Source organism: Monodon monoceros, unplaced genomic scaffold, assembly GCF_005190385.1.
Source record: "Monodon monoceros isolate NGI ecotype Baffin Bay Population unplaced genomic scaffold, NGI_Narwhal_1 Super_Scaffold_21, whole genome shotgun sequence".
NCBI classification, from domain to species: domain Eukaryota; kingdom Metazoa; phylum Chordata; class Mammalia; order Artiodactyla; family Monodontidae; genus Monodon; species Monodon monoceros.
Genome location: NW_021703778.1, coordinates 13,528,995 through 13,546,010, shown reverse-complemented (window position 1 = coordinate 13,546,010; position 17,016 = coordinate 13,528,995). Strand labels below are relative to the sequence as shown.

The window sequence follows — 17,016 nt, the reverse complement described above, 5'->3', positions numbered from 1 at the left end:
TTCCACACTACTGTGTTACTGCTTCTGTGGAAAAGTCAGTCTGGGGGGATGGTTTCTGCATTCATTCCTTATGAATCCTCCCTCAGAGGGGCACTTCTGTCTTTGTATACTGCTGAATTTAATATAAAGCAACTGAATGTTTAGCAGTAAATTCATGTCTTTATATTATGCTGAAAAGTAGCCATGCTGACTTTTAGAAAAAAAGGAATAACTGTATATATGGCCTTTTATCTCAGTTAAAATTTCAAGTAAGAGGATATTATCTTAAGTGGGGGCCAAAAATTCATTTAGCTAATGCATCTTATTTTGTTTGTTTTAACTGCAGAGACTTAGTGATAAAACTGGGCCTGTTGCTCAAGAAAAAAGTTGACACTTGAGAAACATCTAGAAATGGACTATCCTGCTATTCTAGCACTTCATCTGGCTGCTGTTGCAGTCCCCTTACTACACCTATGAAGAAATGCAACAAGAAACCAGCTGCACGACAAAGGATTAATTGCCCCAAGAGCATTCTTGTAAGGCTTTGATTGATTTTCTTGTTGCTTTGTTGCACTGAAATGGAATTCCCATATCCCCCACCCCTCACCCACATTTTTTGAATTTTGAAAGAAAATTTAATAGCTAACTTTTGTCATTGAAGTAATTTACATGCAATGAGTTTATCAGCCTAAGAGGAATTTAATATAGTTGGTGTACAACTAATTTTGTTATAAATTGGCGAGATGAATAGCAAAACTAAAGACTTGTTCCATTTTTAAACCATTTGATTTTAATGTAAAAGTTGGAACGTGAAATATGATCTTTTGTTTGGGTTACAGTTTGCTTGCTCTGTGAGTCAAAACAAATTTCAAGGAACTGTCTAATTTCTTCTATTGGAGTTTTATTGGTTAAATATTACAAATAAATAGGTCATCCACTTGGACTTGGCAATCTTTATTATGAAAATTTCCTTTCTAATGGGATTTGGCCAATTTTGGTAATCAAGTTAGGATGGTAAATGTCTGCTTCTGCTAAAGGTAATTTTCTTTTGCTAAATGCTTTTTCTTTAGTGTTAAGACCTACTCATATTTTAAAGAAAGCTTGAGTTCAGTGATTTCTAAGGCTGCTGAGGGAACCAGCTCAATTCAAAGTGAAAGAGGGGCCACTCTGAAACTGCTGGTAGGGTTTGGCCTGAATCAAGTGCCTGTTAGGACCTGCCTTGTGCTGAAGTGGCTCTGGACAGCTGAGCCTGCGCTCTCAGCCCTTGGGAGTAGTAGGGACAGTCGGCGTTGCACCAGCAGCCTTCCCCATGGTTCTGCCTTTATTAAGAACTTTCTATGCCACTGTAGCTAGCTCAGGCAAAACTATTACCTGGGTATTTATCCACTAATGAGTCACAAGAAAAATGAGTGGATTTGGTAAGAATTTTCTTTTTTTCTTAAGTTAGACAACTTCCCATTATTGACAATGATTTGAAACAAACAAAACAATACAAAAAACCCACCACTGCAGTTCCTGAAACAGGTGAAATCTGTATTACAGCCCTTCCATGTTGGGTATCCCCACTCCTGGTATGACAGTATAGCAGAGTATAAATTAAACAATTGGGGATGTAATCATTGAACTATTCTTAAATGTGTGAATTATTAGTGGAAAAGACCCAGCTGTAATTAGACCTCCACTGTGTACTTAGCTGGAAGAACATGTTAATTCTGCAATATGTCTCTTGGTTAATAAACATTGCACAGTTCTTACCTCATTTCTGTAAATAAGGTTTTGTGAATCTGTTTTGTATTGTGAAAAATTCATAAGATAACATTGATATTTTGATTTGTAATATTTCTAATTGGTAGATTTAATTGAAAAGTAAAATTAATTTATTTTTATATGTTCAGGGGAATTTTAAAGAAAGTCAAATCTTTTGTAGATAATTTAAAAAAATCGGTGTGGTTTATTTTACTTATTTAACCCACTGGTTGTTATTCTGTAACAATTTGTATAAATGGTAAATTTTGAATGTGTCGTTATTTTACTTAGATGTAAAATTCCACATGTATTAAAATGTACAAAGTTTTTGTTAATAAAATTTAATAATGTTTATAACTCTGCCTTTTTTTCCAGTTTTATTAAGATATACTTGACATACAGCACAGTATAAGTTTAAGGTGGACAGCATAATAATTTGACTTATATATATTGTGAAATGATTACCACAATAAGTGTAGTTAAACATCCATCATCTCATACAGATACTAAAAAAAGAGAATGACAAAAAAAGTGTTTTCCTTGTGATGAGAACTCTTAGAATTTACTCTCTTTAACCACTTTCCTGTATATCATGTACAGCAGACTTCACAACAGTAATCGTGTTGTACTTTTACAGTCCTAGTACTTATTTATCTTATAACTGGAAATCTGAACTGTTTGACCACCTTTGTCCAGTTCCCTCTCCCTCAACCCCCACCTCTTTTCTATGAGTTAAATTTTGTTCTTTTAATAAGATTCTACATATGAGATCATACAGTATTTGTCTTTCTCTGTTTGACTTAATTCACTTAGCACAGTGCCTTCAAGGTCCATCCATGTTGTCACAATAGCAGGGTTTCCTTCCTTTTTTATGGCTGAATAATATTCCATCACACATCGTATGTATGTATATGTGTGTGTATAGACACACACATATATATACACACACAAATACATACAGACTCATATACCACAACTTCATCCATCAGTGGACATTTAGGTTATTTCCATATCTTGGCTATTGTGAGTAATGCTGCTATGAACATATAGGGGTATAGCTATCTCTTCAACATAAGTGGTTTTGTTTCCTTTGGATATGTTCCCAGAAGTGAGGTTGCTGGATCAGATGGTAGTTTGATAATAGCCATTCTAACAGGCATGAGGTGACATCTCATTGTGGTTTTGATATGCATTTCCCTGATGATTAGTGATGTTGAGGAATTTTCAAGGGACTTTTCATGTATCTGTTGGCCATCTGTATGTCTTCTTTGGAAAATGTCTGTTGAGGTCCTTTGCCCATTTAAAAATTGGATTATTTGGTTTATTTTTGGTTTTTTCTGTTGAGTTGTCTGAGTTCTTTATGTATTTTGGATATTAATCCCTTATCAGATACATGATTTGCAAATATTTTTTCCCATTCTATAGGTTGTCTTTTTCAGTTTGTTGTTATATCTTCTTGATGGTTTGACCCCTTTATCATTATATAATGACCTTCTTTGTCTCTTTTTATCATTTTTAGTTTACAGTCTATTTTGTCTGATATATGTAGGTATAGCTACCTCTCCCTGCTTCTTTTTGGTTAGTTTTGCTTGAGATGTCTTTTTCTATCACTTCACTCTCAGTTAATTGTCTTAAAGGCTAAAGCGAGTCTCTTGTAGGCAGCAGCATGTTGTTGGATCTTGTGTTTTTATCCATTCCGTCATTCTTTTTATTTTTATTGGAGAATTTAATCTATTTTTGTTTAAAGCAATTATTGACAAGTATGGACTTGCTGTTGCCATTTTGTTCATTGTTTTCTGGCTGTTTTATAGACCCATTGTTCCTTGTTCCTTATCCTGCTGTCTTTCTGTGTTTTGATGTCTTTGGGTACCAGTATGCTTTGACTCCTCTATCATGTTCTTTTTGTGTAATTACTACAGATTTTTCCCATGTGGTTACATGAGTCTTACATAAAATATCTTAAAATTATAACACACCCTATTTTAAAATGACAACAACTTAACTTACATAGCTGTCCTAAGCTTCACACTTTTACTTCTCTTCCCCTCACATTTTATGTTACTGATATTACAGTTTACATATTTTTCATATTGTGTATCCAATAACAGATTTTTATAGTTATGATTCTTTTTACTGTCTGTTTTTTAACTTTTAGAGTTGTAAGTGAATTATGCACCACCATTACCATATTACAGAATCTAATTTTGAATGTATATTTACCATTATCATTGAATTTTATGGTACCTTCTTATATTGTATAATGTTAATTAGCATCCTTTTACTTCCACTCAACTCCCTTTAGGATTTCTTGTAAAGCAGGTCTCCTGGTGATGAGCTCCCTCAGCTTCTGCTTGTTCAGGAAAATCTTTATCCCTCCTTCATTTCTGAAGGACAGTTTTGCCTGATACAGGCTTCTTGGTTGACAGTTTTTTACTTTCGATACTTTGAATGTATCATCCCATCTCTCCTGGCCTGAAGTTTCTTTTGAGAAATCTGCTGATAGTCTTATGGGGTTTCCCTTGTATGTAACTTCTCTCTTGTCTCTTGTTGCTTTCAAAATTATTTGTCTTTGACTTTTGATATTTTTAATGTGTTTCAGTGTAGCCCTATTTAGGCTCAACCTGTTTGGGGTCTACTGGGCCTCATGGATCTGTTCATTTCTCTCCCCAAGTTTGGGAAGCTTTTCCACATTATTGCTTTGAACGTACTTTCTGTCCCTTCCCCTTTCTCTTCTCCTGAAATTCCCATAATGCAGATATTGGTTCTTTTGATTGTGCCCCATAAGGCTTTCTTCACTTTTTCTTTTTTTTTTCCTTTTGCTCCTCTGACTGGGTAATTTCAAATGTCCTGTCTTCTAGGTCATTGATTGTTTCTCCTGCATGGTCGTCTGATTTTGAAGCTCTCTGTTGAATGCTTCAGCTCAGTCATTGTATTTTTCAGCTCTAGGATTTCTGTTTGCTTTTAATGGTTTCTGTTTCTTTGTTCAACTTCTCATTTTGTTCACATATTGTTTTCCTAATTTCGTTTAGCTGTGTGTCCTTGTAGTTCACTAAAGTTCAAGAGGATTATTCTGAATTCTTTGTCTGATAGTTCATAGATCTCCATTTCTTTAGCATCAGTTACTAGTCACTTTGGTGGTGTCATGCTTACCTGAATTTTTGTGATCCTTGATTCCTTATGTTGGTATCTGAGCATTTGAGTAAGTGGGCTCCTCTTCCAGATTTTACAGGTTCATTTTGGCAGAGACAGTTTATCACCAGTCAGCCCTGTTGGGGTTTCTGGATGTGTCTGCTGGTAATGTTTGTGGGCTGGGGTGGGGGGGGGGCTGCTATATCAGGGTCTACTTTGGGGCAAGGCCACTGCCCAGAACCCTGGGGTGGGGGGCAGGGGTGGTGGTGCTGCTGAGAGAACTTGGATAGGAAAGCTGGCTGGTTTCCCTGCCCTAGTAAGGCTGTAGGACGGGCTTTGCTGTTGCCTGGGGTCTCTGGTCGGGCTCATCAGACTGTCGGGACGGGGTACTCTACCCAGTATTCAGCAGGGCTCTGAGTTAGCTTCCCTCCCTGGCGGGGCAGCATTGTTTCGGGGCCCTAATTAGGCTAAACTATGCGCTGAATTCCCTGGTCAGACAGGGCCGCCGGTGTTGCTCTGCAGACAGGAAGCACAGGCTGTGCACTGTTTTAAGTGCCACTGTAAGCACGGCTCTCGGATGGGCTACACAGCTTGCTGTGTGCTCTGGTCAGGCTTCCTGGGTGAGAGGGCGGGCAGCTGTATTCAGCAGTGGGTGGGGCTACAAATTAGTTCCCCTGCCCAGGTGGAGTGGGAGAACTCGCTCCAAGACAGGTAAGGCGCTTCGTGGTCTCGACTCACGCCGACCGGTGTCTCAAGTTTCCTGGCTGAACGGGGCCGCTGGATCTGCTCGTCAGAGCTCTGCCCCTGCTGGACTCGGCTCCAGGGCTCCAGCAGGGGTGGGCGGTGCGGCTCTGCCGGCGTTGCGGCCGCCTTCCTGGGCAGGGGGCCCGCAGAGCTCCACTCGGCGGTGGGCGGGGCTGTGAGAGAGCTGCCGTTCGGCGCCCTCGTGCCTGCGTCCCAGCTGCCTCTCCGGTGGGCGGGGCTCCGAGTAAACTGCCGCCCGTGCGGGGGCAACAGCCGGCTCCGGGCCCCCAGGCCCACACCCTGCGCCCTGTCGGGCTACCTGGTCGGACGTGCTGCCGCAGCCGGGCAGAGCCGCTGGCAGGGACCGCCGCCTGGGCTTAGCAGGTAGGAGCTCGGTCGGCCGAGTGCCGGTTGTCGGAAGCCCCACGGTCTTCTCCACCACAGATGCCCAGGGGTCGAGCCCCGCAGCTCCTCCGGTGATGCGGCGGGGTGGCTGCAGTAGGGGCTCCCGTGAAGCAGCCCACAGTGCTGGGGCGAGGGCGCTAGATGCCCGCCGGAGGAGCGGTGGGCTCAGGGGCCCTGCTGGGTGGTGTTGGGCGGGCCTGGGGCGGCTCCTCTGACTCTGCCAGGTGAGGTGCGTCGTGGTCTCTGTGGTGCCGGCGGTGCTTCAGCCTCACGCCCGTAGTCTGGGATTTTCTGAGGGGTGTGTTGTCCGTGAACAGTTGTTCGTTGTTCTTGTGAGGGCAGTGAGGTCAGGAAGGACCTGTATCACCAGCTTGGTGACATCCGTTCTTGTTTGGAGAAGATGACGCTCCTGAGGCCGTTGGTGCCTCGCGACGATTCGCTCCAGGAGCCTCTGGGCGCTTTGTGCTTCGGCAGCAGGGTGGTTCCATCCTGAGGTTGTTTAAGCTCGCTCGGGAGTAGACGCTGCGCAGCGGCCGAGCACACCGCCTTGTGTCCGCCTCTTAGACGTCATTAGGTGAGACAGAGAGAGCCCTGCAAACTGCCGCAGCGGAAAGAGGAAGGAAATAACCGCAGTGAAGATGAAAGGAAGGTAAGTTCCAGATGAGAATCAGAGCACATCAGTAAAGCTGTATTCATACTTGGTAAAGAGTAAATTCTCGTTTTACACAGTTAGCTTTAACCAGAGGCATTTAAATAAAAGAGAAACCCGAGTGGTTCCCGGCTCTCAGTGTGCATCAGGATCACCTGTGGGCCTTGCAAAGGTTCAGACTTAATTGAACCAGAATATACCTCATCTGTGTAACTGGGTCCTCTTAATTAAGAGTTGAATAAACAAGGAAAACTGGTTTAGGCTTTTAACTTTACTAAGGAGCGCATTTTAGGTTCCTGGGAAGACTTCCTTTTTGATACACGAATAGGAAAATGATTATCTGATTCTGCAGAGTCTTGTCTCCCGCAGGGCTGAGGACCCGCCTTCCTCCAGAGGGCCAGTGCCTCGTCACTGTTAGCCGCCACCTCAGTCTTCACTCTCCCAGCCCTCCACAAAACGTTAGCCGGCGGTGCACCTTTTCAGTTCTTAAGCACGTGACACTTGTCTGGGCTCTTGGCTTGTGCCTGTGTCTTGGTGTGGCTCCACATGCTTAAGCCGCTGTTGGAACTTGCCCGACGTGCTGGGCAGCCTCGTCCCCCCACCGCATGAAATGCGCCTGGGCTGCTGCGTCCTGCTTCCCTGTTGGGTTTTGCTCTGAGACGTTTCTGAGCAGCTACTGCTCGTTGCCCAGCACAGACCCTCGGGCAGGGGTGCTCTGCATGTGACTCGGGATGCCATGGGCTGGTTCCCGTCTGGACTTCTTTGCAGAAGTGCCGTGGGAGTGTGCTGGGTCGTAGGGTCAAGAGCAGGTGCCGGGCGGGAGGGCTGAGAACGCAGGTCGCCAGGTGGCTTTCTTAAGCACTCCATCAACCAAGCAGAGGACAGAATGACCACTGCCCCTGGACACTCCCCAAGACAGCAGAGGCCCTGGCATTGTAGGCAAAAGGTGCCTCACAACGGAATGTAGCTTTGCTTTTAAAAGTAGGGGATGGGGCTTCCCTGGTGGCGCAGTGGTTGAGAGTCCGCCTGCCGATGCAGGGGACACGGGTTCGTGCCCCGGTCTGGGAAGATCCCACATGCCGCCGAGCGGCTGGGCCCGTGAGCCATGGCCGCTGAGCCTGTGCGTCCGGAGCCTGTGCTCCGCAACGGGAGACACATACCATGAATCTTAAACTTCACTTACTGGAAACAAAACACACACTGATGAAAACCACTTTTGGTATACATCACACTAGGCCTTTCCAAATGAAATAGTTGTGAACTTTTGTAAACACTGGGAAGCCGTTAGATTTTTTCAGATAATTTTACCTTGTTAAGAATTCACGCCAACTGTTGTTCCACTTACAGTCCCAACGCCTCACCTTGGTATTGGCAACAAAGGAAATGTCTCTTTCATACCCATCACTGAATGTTTACAATCCCGTAAATTCAGTAAAGACTTCAGTGAACTGTGAGCTGCCTTTGGTCACAGTTCAGGCTTGGTGAGTCTGTCCTCAGGGGCAGAGCCCGGGTGGTGCTGTGACATCCTTGCAGCTGTGGCCACTCTGACCCCCAGACCTCTGGCTGCTTTGGGCACAGAGGCAGAACTGGGGAACAGACAAACTGAACTGAACTGGTTTGAAGGTTCAGATGAGATCAAATGGAGGGTGGGAAAGAAAGGCACGTTTGGGTCCCGTGGGGGAAGTGACCCCCAAGTAGGATCCGGAAACTGCAGTGGTGTTTCGACCAAGCTAAGGCTTTTAGGGGCAAGGAATGAACAGACTCCATCGCTGGCTTTGGGCTGGAGATGCGTTGTCTTGCTTCTCGTTCTGTGGGAGGGCTTCTAACCTCTGCTTCCCAGGGAGGGGACCCAGAGGGGCAGACTTCCCAGCCTTGCTGTGGTACTGGACGTGAGGGAGGCCCAGGCTTCCTCAGCAGAGGGGATGATGGTTGGCTCGGGCACGGGGAGGCTGGTCCCCATCAGGCCAGTGCAGGCGGTACAGGCAATAGCCGCGAGGAGGGTGTGCTGGAGGCTGGCCCTTGGGGACCCTGAGGTTTAGAAGGCAGGTGGGAGATAAAGGGCCTGTACAGGGATCTGAGGACGGGCCGGGAGGGCTCCCCGTTTTCTTGAATTACACGCACTTCATTCCCGAAAAGCTTGAGGCTGCAGAAAGTTGAAAGGTGACACCGCCCGCTGCTCATCAGGACTGAAGATCCAACCTGAAAACGCCTCCTGGATCCAGTGCTTAGAAAGTGACGTGACCAGGAGCGGCTTGGGTGGCGTGAGCGGCAGGGGTTGGGGAGGATGGGTTGCACAGCCAGGCCAGGCGGGGAAGGAGGCACCTCGCGATTGGCGGCTGTGAGTGCACAGCGGTCTGGCTGTGCTGGTCCTCCTGAAGTTTGAAGCAAGACGTTCACTTTTTTGCTGATGGAGTTAATTTGGTTTCCCTCAAATTCTGATTGATGCATCTGCTGTTTTTCACTTGGCTCACTGAACAAGCAGACGGATTAATTAGGAGATTTTACATTTTTGGCATCGCCGCTGCTCCTGCCGCGGCGATCTCGCTGGTTCTCCCCCTCCTCCCGGAGCAAGGATGGACAGGTGTTTCCGCAGCTGAACCCTTCGTGTGCGGGCAGTCTGTGAACAAAATAAGGTGCAGAGTTTCTTTGCAAACTCTTGGCCGGGTGCAGTGGTTCTCCTCCCTCCAGCCGCCTGTGAAGGCGGAGTGTGGACTGGGGTCCTGCCCTGGGTGTCTGGGGGCTCCGGTGAGAAACTGCTGGGCCGTCAGGCTGCTTTCCCTGCCCTTCCCAGGCCCTCTGCCCCACCCCACTCCTGACGCCCCCCATCCTTCCCAGGCTCTGGGCGAAGCCTCGCAGCTGCCCATCGTGGGCCTTGCGGCTATTTCAAGAACTGGCCTCTCCCAGCTGCGGATCAGGTGGCCTTGTTGTTCACCCCGATGTGAGCCTTTGACACTTCAACCGCAGGCGTCAGTGCTCGGTCTTGGGTTTTACTGGGGGCCCAGGGTAGCTCTGTGGCCTTCAGCATCGCAGTGGGCAGGCCCGTGACCTTGTAAACGTCGGCCCTCCCTGCCCGCAGCTCTCACAGCTTCGGGCTTCTCAGGTCCTTGCAAGCTTCTTTACTTTCTTCTGATTTACGACCCATGTTTAACTCCTCCCTCAGAACAGTCTTTCTCCATGACTGCAGCCCTCGTTCTGGTTTGGAGTTAATGTCCAAGCCAAGACCCCAAAGGAGGTACCAAGCGGCCCGGCCTCACCCCAGGCTTTGCTCCCGGAGGAAGTGGCCCCTTCGGCCACTCAGCTGGCTGCAAACAGCTGCTTTCGCTGCTGCCAGGAGCTGGTGCTGAGCGGCGGTGGGGGGTGGGGGGGAGAGGTATTTGGAGCCGACCGGTCCCAGGATTAAAGCAAGTTTGGGTTCAAGTTTGGGTTCGTCGTCACCCACCCCAGGCCAGAATCGGCCTCTCCCCTGTTACGGAAACACAGCCCCAGGCAAAAACGTCCACATCCAATGCTTTGGTTCCAGTTTTCACATAACAGGATAGATCTTAGTTTAGCCAGAGGAGAGTTCCAAGGGAGTTTCCTATGCCAGGCCTCTTAAAAACAGGAGACCAGCTTGGGTCAGACGTCTGGAGGCATCTAGTTGTCACTGCAGGAACATCGTCCTTTGTGAGACAGATTGGAACCGAGATAATTTGGGATAAACAATTTGATATTTTATCTTAAATTTTACAAAATATTTCTTTTTGAGTTACAACAGAAAAGAAAGCATGGCAGAGATTGTTCGTGTTCCTTTGTAACTTAGGACACACAAAATTAAAAGACGACTCAGACTAGAAAACAAACTTCTGGTTACCAAAGGGGAAAGGGGGTGGGGAGGGATAAATTAGGAGTTTGGGATTAACAGTTACTAACGACTCTATATAAAGTAGATAACAAGGTCCTACTGTATAGGATAGGAACTGTATTCAATATCCTGTAATAAACCATAATGGAAAAGAATATGAAAAAGAATATATATATGTGTGTATGTATAACTGAATCGCTGTGCTTCAGAAACTAACACAGCATTGTAAGTCAGCTATACTTCATTAAAAAAGACGACTCCCTCATTGCCGCTCAAATCTTTGTCCATTTCATTTTGTAAAAGTAGGATTTCATTTTAAACTGTACTAACCAAAGATGGGCTTAATTGAGTTAAACTCCTGTAATAATCCAGGGGATACTGACCCTCAGGCTCCTGGCTTATGACAGGTGGTGAAGGCAAGAGGTGAGCAGGCAACTTTCCCTACAGAAGAATCCGGTGTCTTTTTGTTCGTTCCTGTAGCAGTTCCTGAAGTGGGAGGGCACGGAGGGCGTGAGGAAGGGAGCTGGACCCGCGGGTCCCAGCTGAGGCTGGAGGGTCCCAGAGCAGCCAGGCCAGGTGCTCAGTGGGGGCAGTGGGAGGAGGGGCTGCCCTGCCCCCCCCCCTCCCACCAGGGCAGGTGACAGCCCCGGGGCTGGCCCCTGGCTCTCTCTGGACACACTGGTAGCTTCCCCCTGGGGATCCGATTGCGAACGTGGTTTCCCTTTTTCTGTCCTACATGAAGACATTCTTTTTCTCCCCAGACCAGAGGGGAAAATAATTGCAGCCGTTCAGTTTTACAGCGTGTTAATTTAGCTCTCCGGTGAATCAAGTCGAAGGCTGAGGGCCAAGCAGTTTATTCAAACAGGAGGCTGGGACTCCTGCCAAGACAGTGGGGTGGCTTCCAGGCCAGCCCCGCCGTGATCCCAGCTACAGGTGGAGCGGCGGGGGCGGCGGGAGGGGAGGCCGTGCGGCAAACCGCTAAAGGGGGCCACGGCCGGGGCAGCTGCGGGAGCGCAGGGGGAGTCTGCCTGACGCTGGCAGGAGCCCCCCGGTCGGGATGGGCCCGACTCAGGCGGGTCCCTGTGCCCCTGGGGGCACCAGGGCTCAGGGTCAGCACAGTCGCTGCGTCCTCGTGCTTTCTCAGCCACAGGCGAGCAAAACGAACGCGGACGCCTCAGAGCCATCTGGGATGGGGGTGTGGTTCAGAGTCCGTCCCCCCCCACCCCCCAGGGACCTCTGGGACCAGCCATCCTCCAGCAGCCCCTCACAGACGGGTGACCATGTAACGTGCAGTCCAGACTGGGTGCACGGAGACAGGTATAAACTGGGACTGTCCGGGGCCACTTGGGACCTGTGGTCACCCTGTGTGTATAGAACATCACAACTTAAGCTGTGCCGTTTAAGTGTTAGGAAAAAAACCTAACTACAACAACTCCCCTACAGGTGGAAGTAAGGCTGAGGTAGTTGGTATTTTAAAGGGATGAGTTCTCTACTTTCAAAAGGGGTGGGTGGACTTGGTGTGAGGGCAGGGCTGGCACATACCAAGAGGCAAGAGGCCTTTTTAAGGCATCCGGAACATCGACTGGGGAAAGCTGCCTATGATTTATTCTAAAACTCTGACAGGAACCCAGGAGAAGACTCGGCCCACGGGGGCAATATTCCAGTCAAAACGGATCCCGTCTTGTGGGGCGGAACGTTTGCCAAGCACACATGGGTCAATCAAGGAGATAAGAGCGCAAGACTTCTAGGTGGTTCCTAAGCAAATGTCACAGAAGCACCAGGTCGTCCACTGGGAACCTCAGTTCTTAGTAACAAAGCATCGTGAGGCACAGCCGGGAAAGAACACAGGCCTGCCAGCCCCGCCGGGCCCTGGGCAGCGGGTGACAGCACCTGGCCTCGAAGCAGCGCTGGCTGCTGGCGGGAACCTGCTAGAACAGTCAGGGGCTTCGTGAGGACACGGGAGGGAACGTGTGAATGGGCTTAAAAACTGCTGCCGTCGGTGGTGTGAAGAACTGAGCTGTAAGCTTTTGCCCCAGTGGAGAAAGTAAATGTCAATTACTACAGGACAAAGGGCCCGGTTCTCCGGGAAGACGGGGGCAGACACCCCAAGCTGTGTGGGGCCAGGGGGCGCAGGTGGGCGGCGCGTGCTGGGGCCAGGCCAGCGCTTTCCAAGCCCCGCACGAAGAGACACCTCCTGCTGTTCCCTCTGCCAGGGTCTGAGTGGGGTGGGGACTCTGAGGTCGAATTCTGGGCCTCTTTTTGTCAGAGGCCAAGTCTGAGGATCGTCCTTGTACCACGTGGGCCCTTGGTGGGCTGCAGTCAGAGTAAACACTTGAGCAGAGGCCTGAGTTAACCTTTTTGGGTAAGGAACCTTTGGGGCAACTGGTGAAAGATGTGTACCCTCTCTCCAGAAAACCACACGTCCAAAAGAATAAAGACTTTGCATACCTTTGGCAGGGCTCCCAAAGCTCCCACCGGGGCCTGTACAGTGCCCAGGACTCCTGGGGCCCAGGCTAGGGATTCCCGCCCACGAGGGACCAAATGAGCATGGCTGGTGGCCTGTCAGCCCTGCTACCTGCGTCTGCAGCCACTGAAAATGATGGTAACAGGAAGCCTGGATGGTCAGATAGAAAAAGAACATTTATTGTGTTCAACAAGCCAGATTATCATCGTAACAACCTATGCAGCATCCACCGTTACTCCCTATTTTTCCAGAAGGGAATCGAGACAAAGAGGTAAGACAAGGCACTGATGTCACACAGCTCGGAGGTGTGAATAGATAGATAAGGTCACAAGGCGGGGCTGAGGGGTGGGTTTAGAGAGCACTTCCCTGGGGCGTCAGGAAGGAGAGGGGGGCCGTGCCTGGTCCCCATGTGACCTGTGTCGGGAACCCCTTTTGGAGGTGCCATTGCTTTCCCGACCGTGACCTCACTCAAGCTGAACCCCACGGGTCTCCTGTGTGCAGCTGAGCCCCTGAGCCCTGCCCCACCCGGCCCACTGGTCCTACTTCAACAAAACTCAGCAGCTCCAGGTCCCCCAAATAGGGGAGGCCACGCAGAAAGGGGCTGGTGGCAGGGATAGTCATCAGTAGAAAACTATGCTAGAAGACTCCTCCTTAGTGAGTGTGCAAAAGATGAGGTTGGTAGGCAAATTAGGGCATTTCATCCTAAATTGTACCTCTTAAGGCATCTTTGGACCCCTGTGGGGCTCTCCCCACACTGGAAGCCCAGAAATCTGGTCATGGGATTTGGGGGTGCATGCAACAGAAACCCAATTCAAAGTACCATAAGTGAAAAGGGTGATTTCATGGAAGGATGCTCACAGAATGTCACAGGCTGGACAACCAAGCTGTGTGACAAGCCTGACCCTGGACTCGGAGACAGGATGGACCCAAGGCCTGGAAAGCAGCCAGAACAATCCCTTCCTGATTCCCTCCATGCACCAGCTTCTTCCTCTGAGACGTCCCACACCAATGGGGAGTGGGCCTTGGCCCGAAGCGAATGCACAGTAATAACCTCATGGCCCCATTGGCTCCAGGAGAAAGTTCTGGGGCAGAAGCTGTTGGCTCTGGTGCCGCCCGTGACCGGCTCTTGTTTGTTCTTAGAAAGAGGCCTCCTGACATGCAGGCCAGGCAGCCTCTCCCTCCCCGGCTGCCTCCCCTTTCCGACCAGGATGAGGCTCAGGGGAGCTGCTGCCCGAGGACTCAGTTCATGAAAACGATGACTTGGAACAGTTTCTCCACTTCTCTTTTTGACATCACAGAGGTGGCAGGTCCTCCACAGCATCAGCGGCGGGCCTAGCTGGAGCCACGTGTGTCCTGCTCAGGCTGAAAGGTTACAGAGCCAGTGTGGCTGCTGCCACCCAAACCTTCTCCGGGAATCTAACCTCATTTCAATCCTTAGAGAAAAATGACGTCTTTATAGCATTTTATCAAATCACCTCCCTGAAATGTGTTCTGGTGATCTTTTTTTTTAAATTTATTTTTGGCTGCGTTGGGTCTTCGTTGTTGCGCGGCAGGCTTTCTCTAGTTGCAGCGAGTGGGGTCTACTCTTCGTTGCGGTGTGCGGGCTTCTCATTGCAGTGGCTTCTCTTGTTGTGGAGCACGGGCTCCAGGTGCGCAGGCTTCAGTAGTTGTGGCTCGCCGGCTCAGTAGTTGTGGCTCGTGGGCTTAGTCGCTCTGCAGCACCTGATCTTCCCGGACCAGGGCTTGAACCCGTGTCCCCTGCATTGGCAGGCGGATTCTCAACCGCTGCGGCACCAGGGAAGCACTGTTCTGGTGATCTTAATGGTTTTCAAGTTTAGGCAATCTGTACTTCAGCAAACTGCTTTCAGCCCTGAGCAAATGACAGATTTAAAAAGGAGCACTCAGCTGATGGTGATGGTTCAGTCAAAAGTAACAGCACAAAATAGTGATTTTTAACTCAGGTATTGAAAAGTGGGACCCAGTGTCATCAGATCCGAAAAACCTTGCCTACGTGTTGTCTGGAAATTCTATCCGTTGGGTATGCACATCTACCAAACCATCCAAACTTAAGAGTTTATGATGTCCTTGTGCATTTAGACTTATTTTTTTCTACATACATATAACATATGCATATACATACAGTTAAGATAACCCCACACTACTCCCAGCCAGCTAGCTCAGTACAAAGCTGGTTTGTTCTCCCAAATACTGGCATCCTGCTACTCATTAGCTGGTGTGATCTTTGGTCAAAGAAACACATTAAGTCTTCATTCTTACACATTAGTTCACTCATATGTTCCTTCAAAATCATCCATTTGCCTCACTGTTAGAAAGCACGATTCAGTTTGTTCCCCAGGAAATTAAACTTTGCAGTGATGAGAGAGAAAATAATCTATAAAATACCCAAATCTGCTTTTTTCTCCTTTAACACAGTATTTGTTTAAACAACGTAGCACAACATTTATGTTACATTTTTAATTTTTTTTTACTAAGGCACATGACGCATAGAAATAGTGAGGTACAAAATGCAAATTTCTGCATAAGATTTTTAAAACAATCCTTTTGGAAAATAAGGTAAACATCATCTTCCAGAGGATTCAGCTTTTAGCTTGCTTTTTCTTTTGGACCAGTTCAACCAGCAGCTTGTATCTAGCGATACAGTCTTCCTGGAGAGAGAGAGAGAGGAGAGAGAGACAGAGAGTTGACAGTTACAATCAGAGTGACCCTCGTGGGGTGAGCCTGCCGTGCCCAGCGCTGACCAAGGGCTGTTCTGTCCACCTGGAATTCCCTGGGTGCCCGGGCGGGAGGTGTGATGTGCACCCTGGGGGAGGGGCCGGTGGCTGCTGTCTGTGGGACGGAGACTTTTGTTACTGTGATGGTGACTTTCGACTCACCAGTGGTACTTAACATTTTAACATTTCACCGTTTTGTCACAACACATTACTTCAGAGAAACGAAAAGCCTTGAGGCCAGGCATCCACAACGTCATTCTCATTATGCTTTGCCTCTCCCTGGGGGCCCCTGGGACCTTCCTGCAGTAGGGTAGGGCCACGTCGGCCCAGCCCCACGGGCTACTGCGGGGAGTGTGCCCTGCTCTTCCTCCGGCTTGTGCCAGACCCGCCGAGGTCTTCCAGCCTTCCAGTCAGGCTACAGAACTAATAACTTCAGACGCCCGCTGCCTGTCGCTGTCACCCCTTGGGGTGAGGACCCCTGATGAAGCAGGGGAAGGGCCTCATTGCTCTCTTGTTTATCACAAGGTACTTTCCAGAATCCATTTCTGTTTCTGTTCAAAAACACCCCAAGGCACTGTCAGCCTTCACTAACTTACGGTCACACGTGAACTGGTTGTGCTCCGCAGCTGACGACTTTACCAGAGGCCCTGGACGGAGAATGGTGTTCATTCTCTTCCTGGAGTTCTGGCTTAGTAGTGTTCTGAGAGAATCTTCTAATAAGGGCCTCTTCTGCATCCCCAAGGGCCACCTGCCTAAAGTGTCACCCTTTCCCTAACAGCCAAGCTGCCCGGCCGGCCCAGCGCTCTGTGGGGGGATGCGGGGACCCTGGGCTCTGAGCAGCAGGCCTGCCAGGGTGGGCGGCCCAGCCCAGCCCCGTGTGGGCCTCAGGCAGAGGCTCCTCCTTCAGGCCCAGGGCTCCCAGCGGCTTGCAGGCCACTTCCAGGGAGTCGCCCTGTAGGGGGCAAGCCAGCAGGCAACCTCCCCTGGACCTGGTTCTGACGTGGAGGCGTAAGGGGAACACCTGCAGGATAATAAACCATGCTGCTCATTCCTCCCTGAACCAGGAAGGTTTCCAAACCCCAAGGCAATGAGTTTCTGAGTGTGCTGTCCGCAGGAATCCACGGTTCCAGCTCCTTCATTTTAAGCCAGTGTCAATTCATCACACATGTAAATAAATGCCTGTGTCCCGACAGATGCTAAAGAAATTCAGGGAAAATAATTACTTCTGGCAAACCAGTTGGAGGGGCTGAGAGGATCTGTGTTTCTCAAATAGATCAACTGCTAATGGTTTATTTTTCTCCCCAGGAATTCTCAACTTCCTCATTTT

General features: G+C 48.9%; 2 protein-coding genes across 12 annotated transcripts in view; one reads left to right on the top strand and one right to left on the bottom strand.

Annotated features, from left to right (window-relative positions):
- The window catches only part of MLLT10 (MLLT10 histone lysine methyltransferase DOT1L cofactor), a 245,652-nt gene extending 243,570 nt beyond the window's left edge, over positions 1 to 2,082 (top strand). For 9 of the 10 annotated variants that reach the window (XR_003796058.1, XR_003796057.1, XM_029239228.1 and 6 more), the window contains one exon: positions 326 to 1,870. Coding sequence is in view for 8 of the 10 variants with exons in the window: in XM_029239228.1 (XP_029095061.1) it covers positions 326 to 370 (45 nt within the window). In the remaining 2 variants the exon portion in view is untranslated. Of the gene's footprint in view, positions 1 to 325 lie in introns of all 10 variants that reach the window. The other variant, XM_029239223.1, reaches the window with a different exon arrangement.
- An 11,033-nt stretch (positions 2,083 to 13,115) lies between these two features.
- DNAJC1 (DnaJ heat shock protein family (Hsp40) member C1) overlaps positions 13,116 to 17,016 on the bottom strand; it is a 203,092-nt gene continuing 199,191 nt past the window's right edge. The window contains exon 12 of one of the 2 annotated variants that reach the window (XM_029237487.1): positions 13,116 to 15,623. In XM_029237487.1, coding sequence (XP_029093320.1) covers positions 15,555 to 15,623 — 69 coding nt within the window. In that variant the 3' untranslated portion in view covers positions 13,116 to 15,554. The remainder of the gene's footprint in view (positions 15,624 to 17,016) is intronic. The other variant, XM_029237488.1, reaches the window with a different exon arrangement.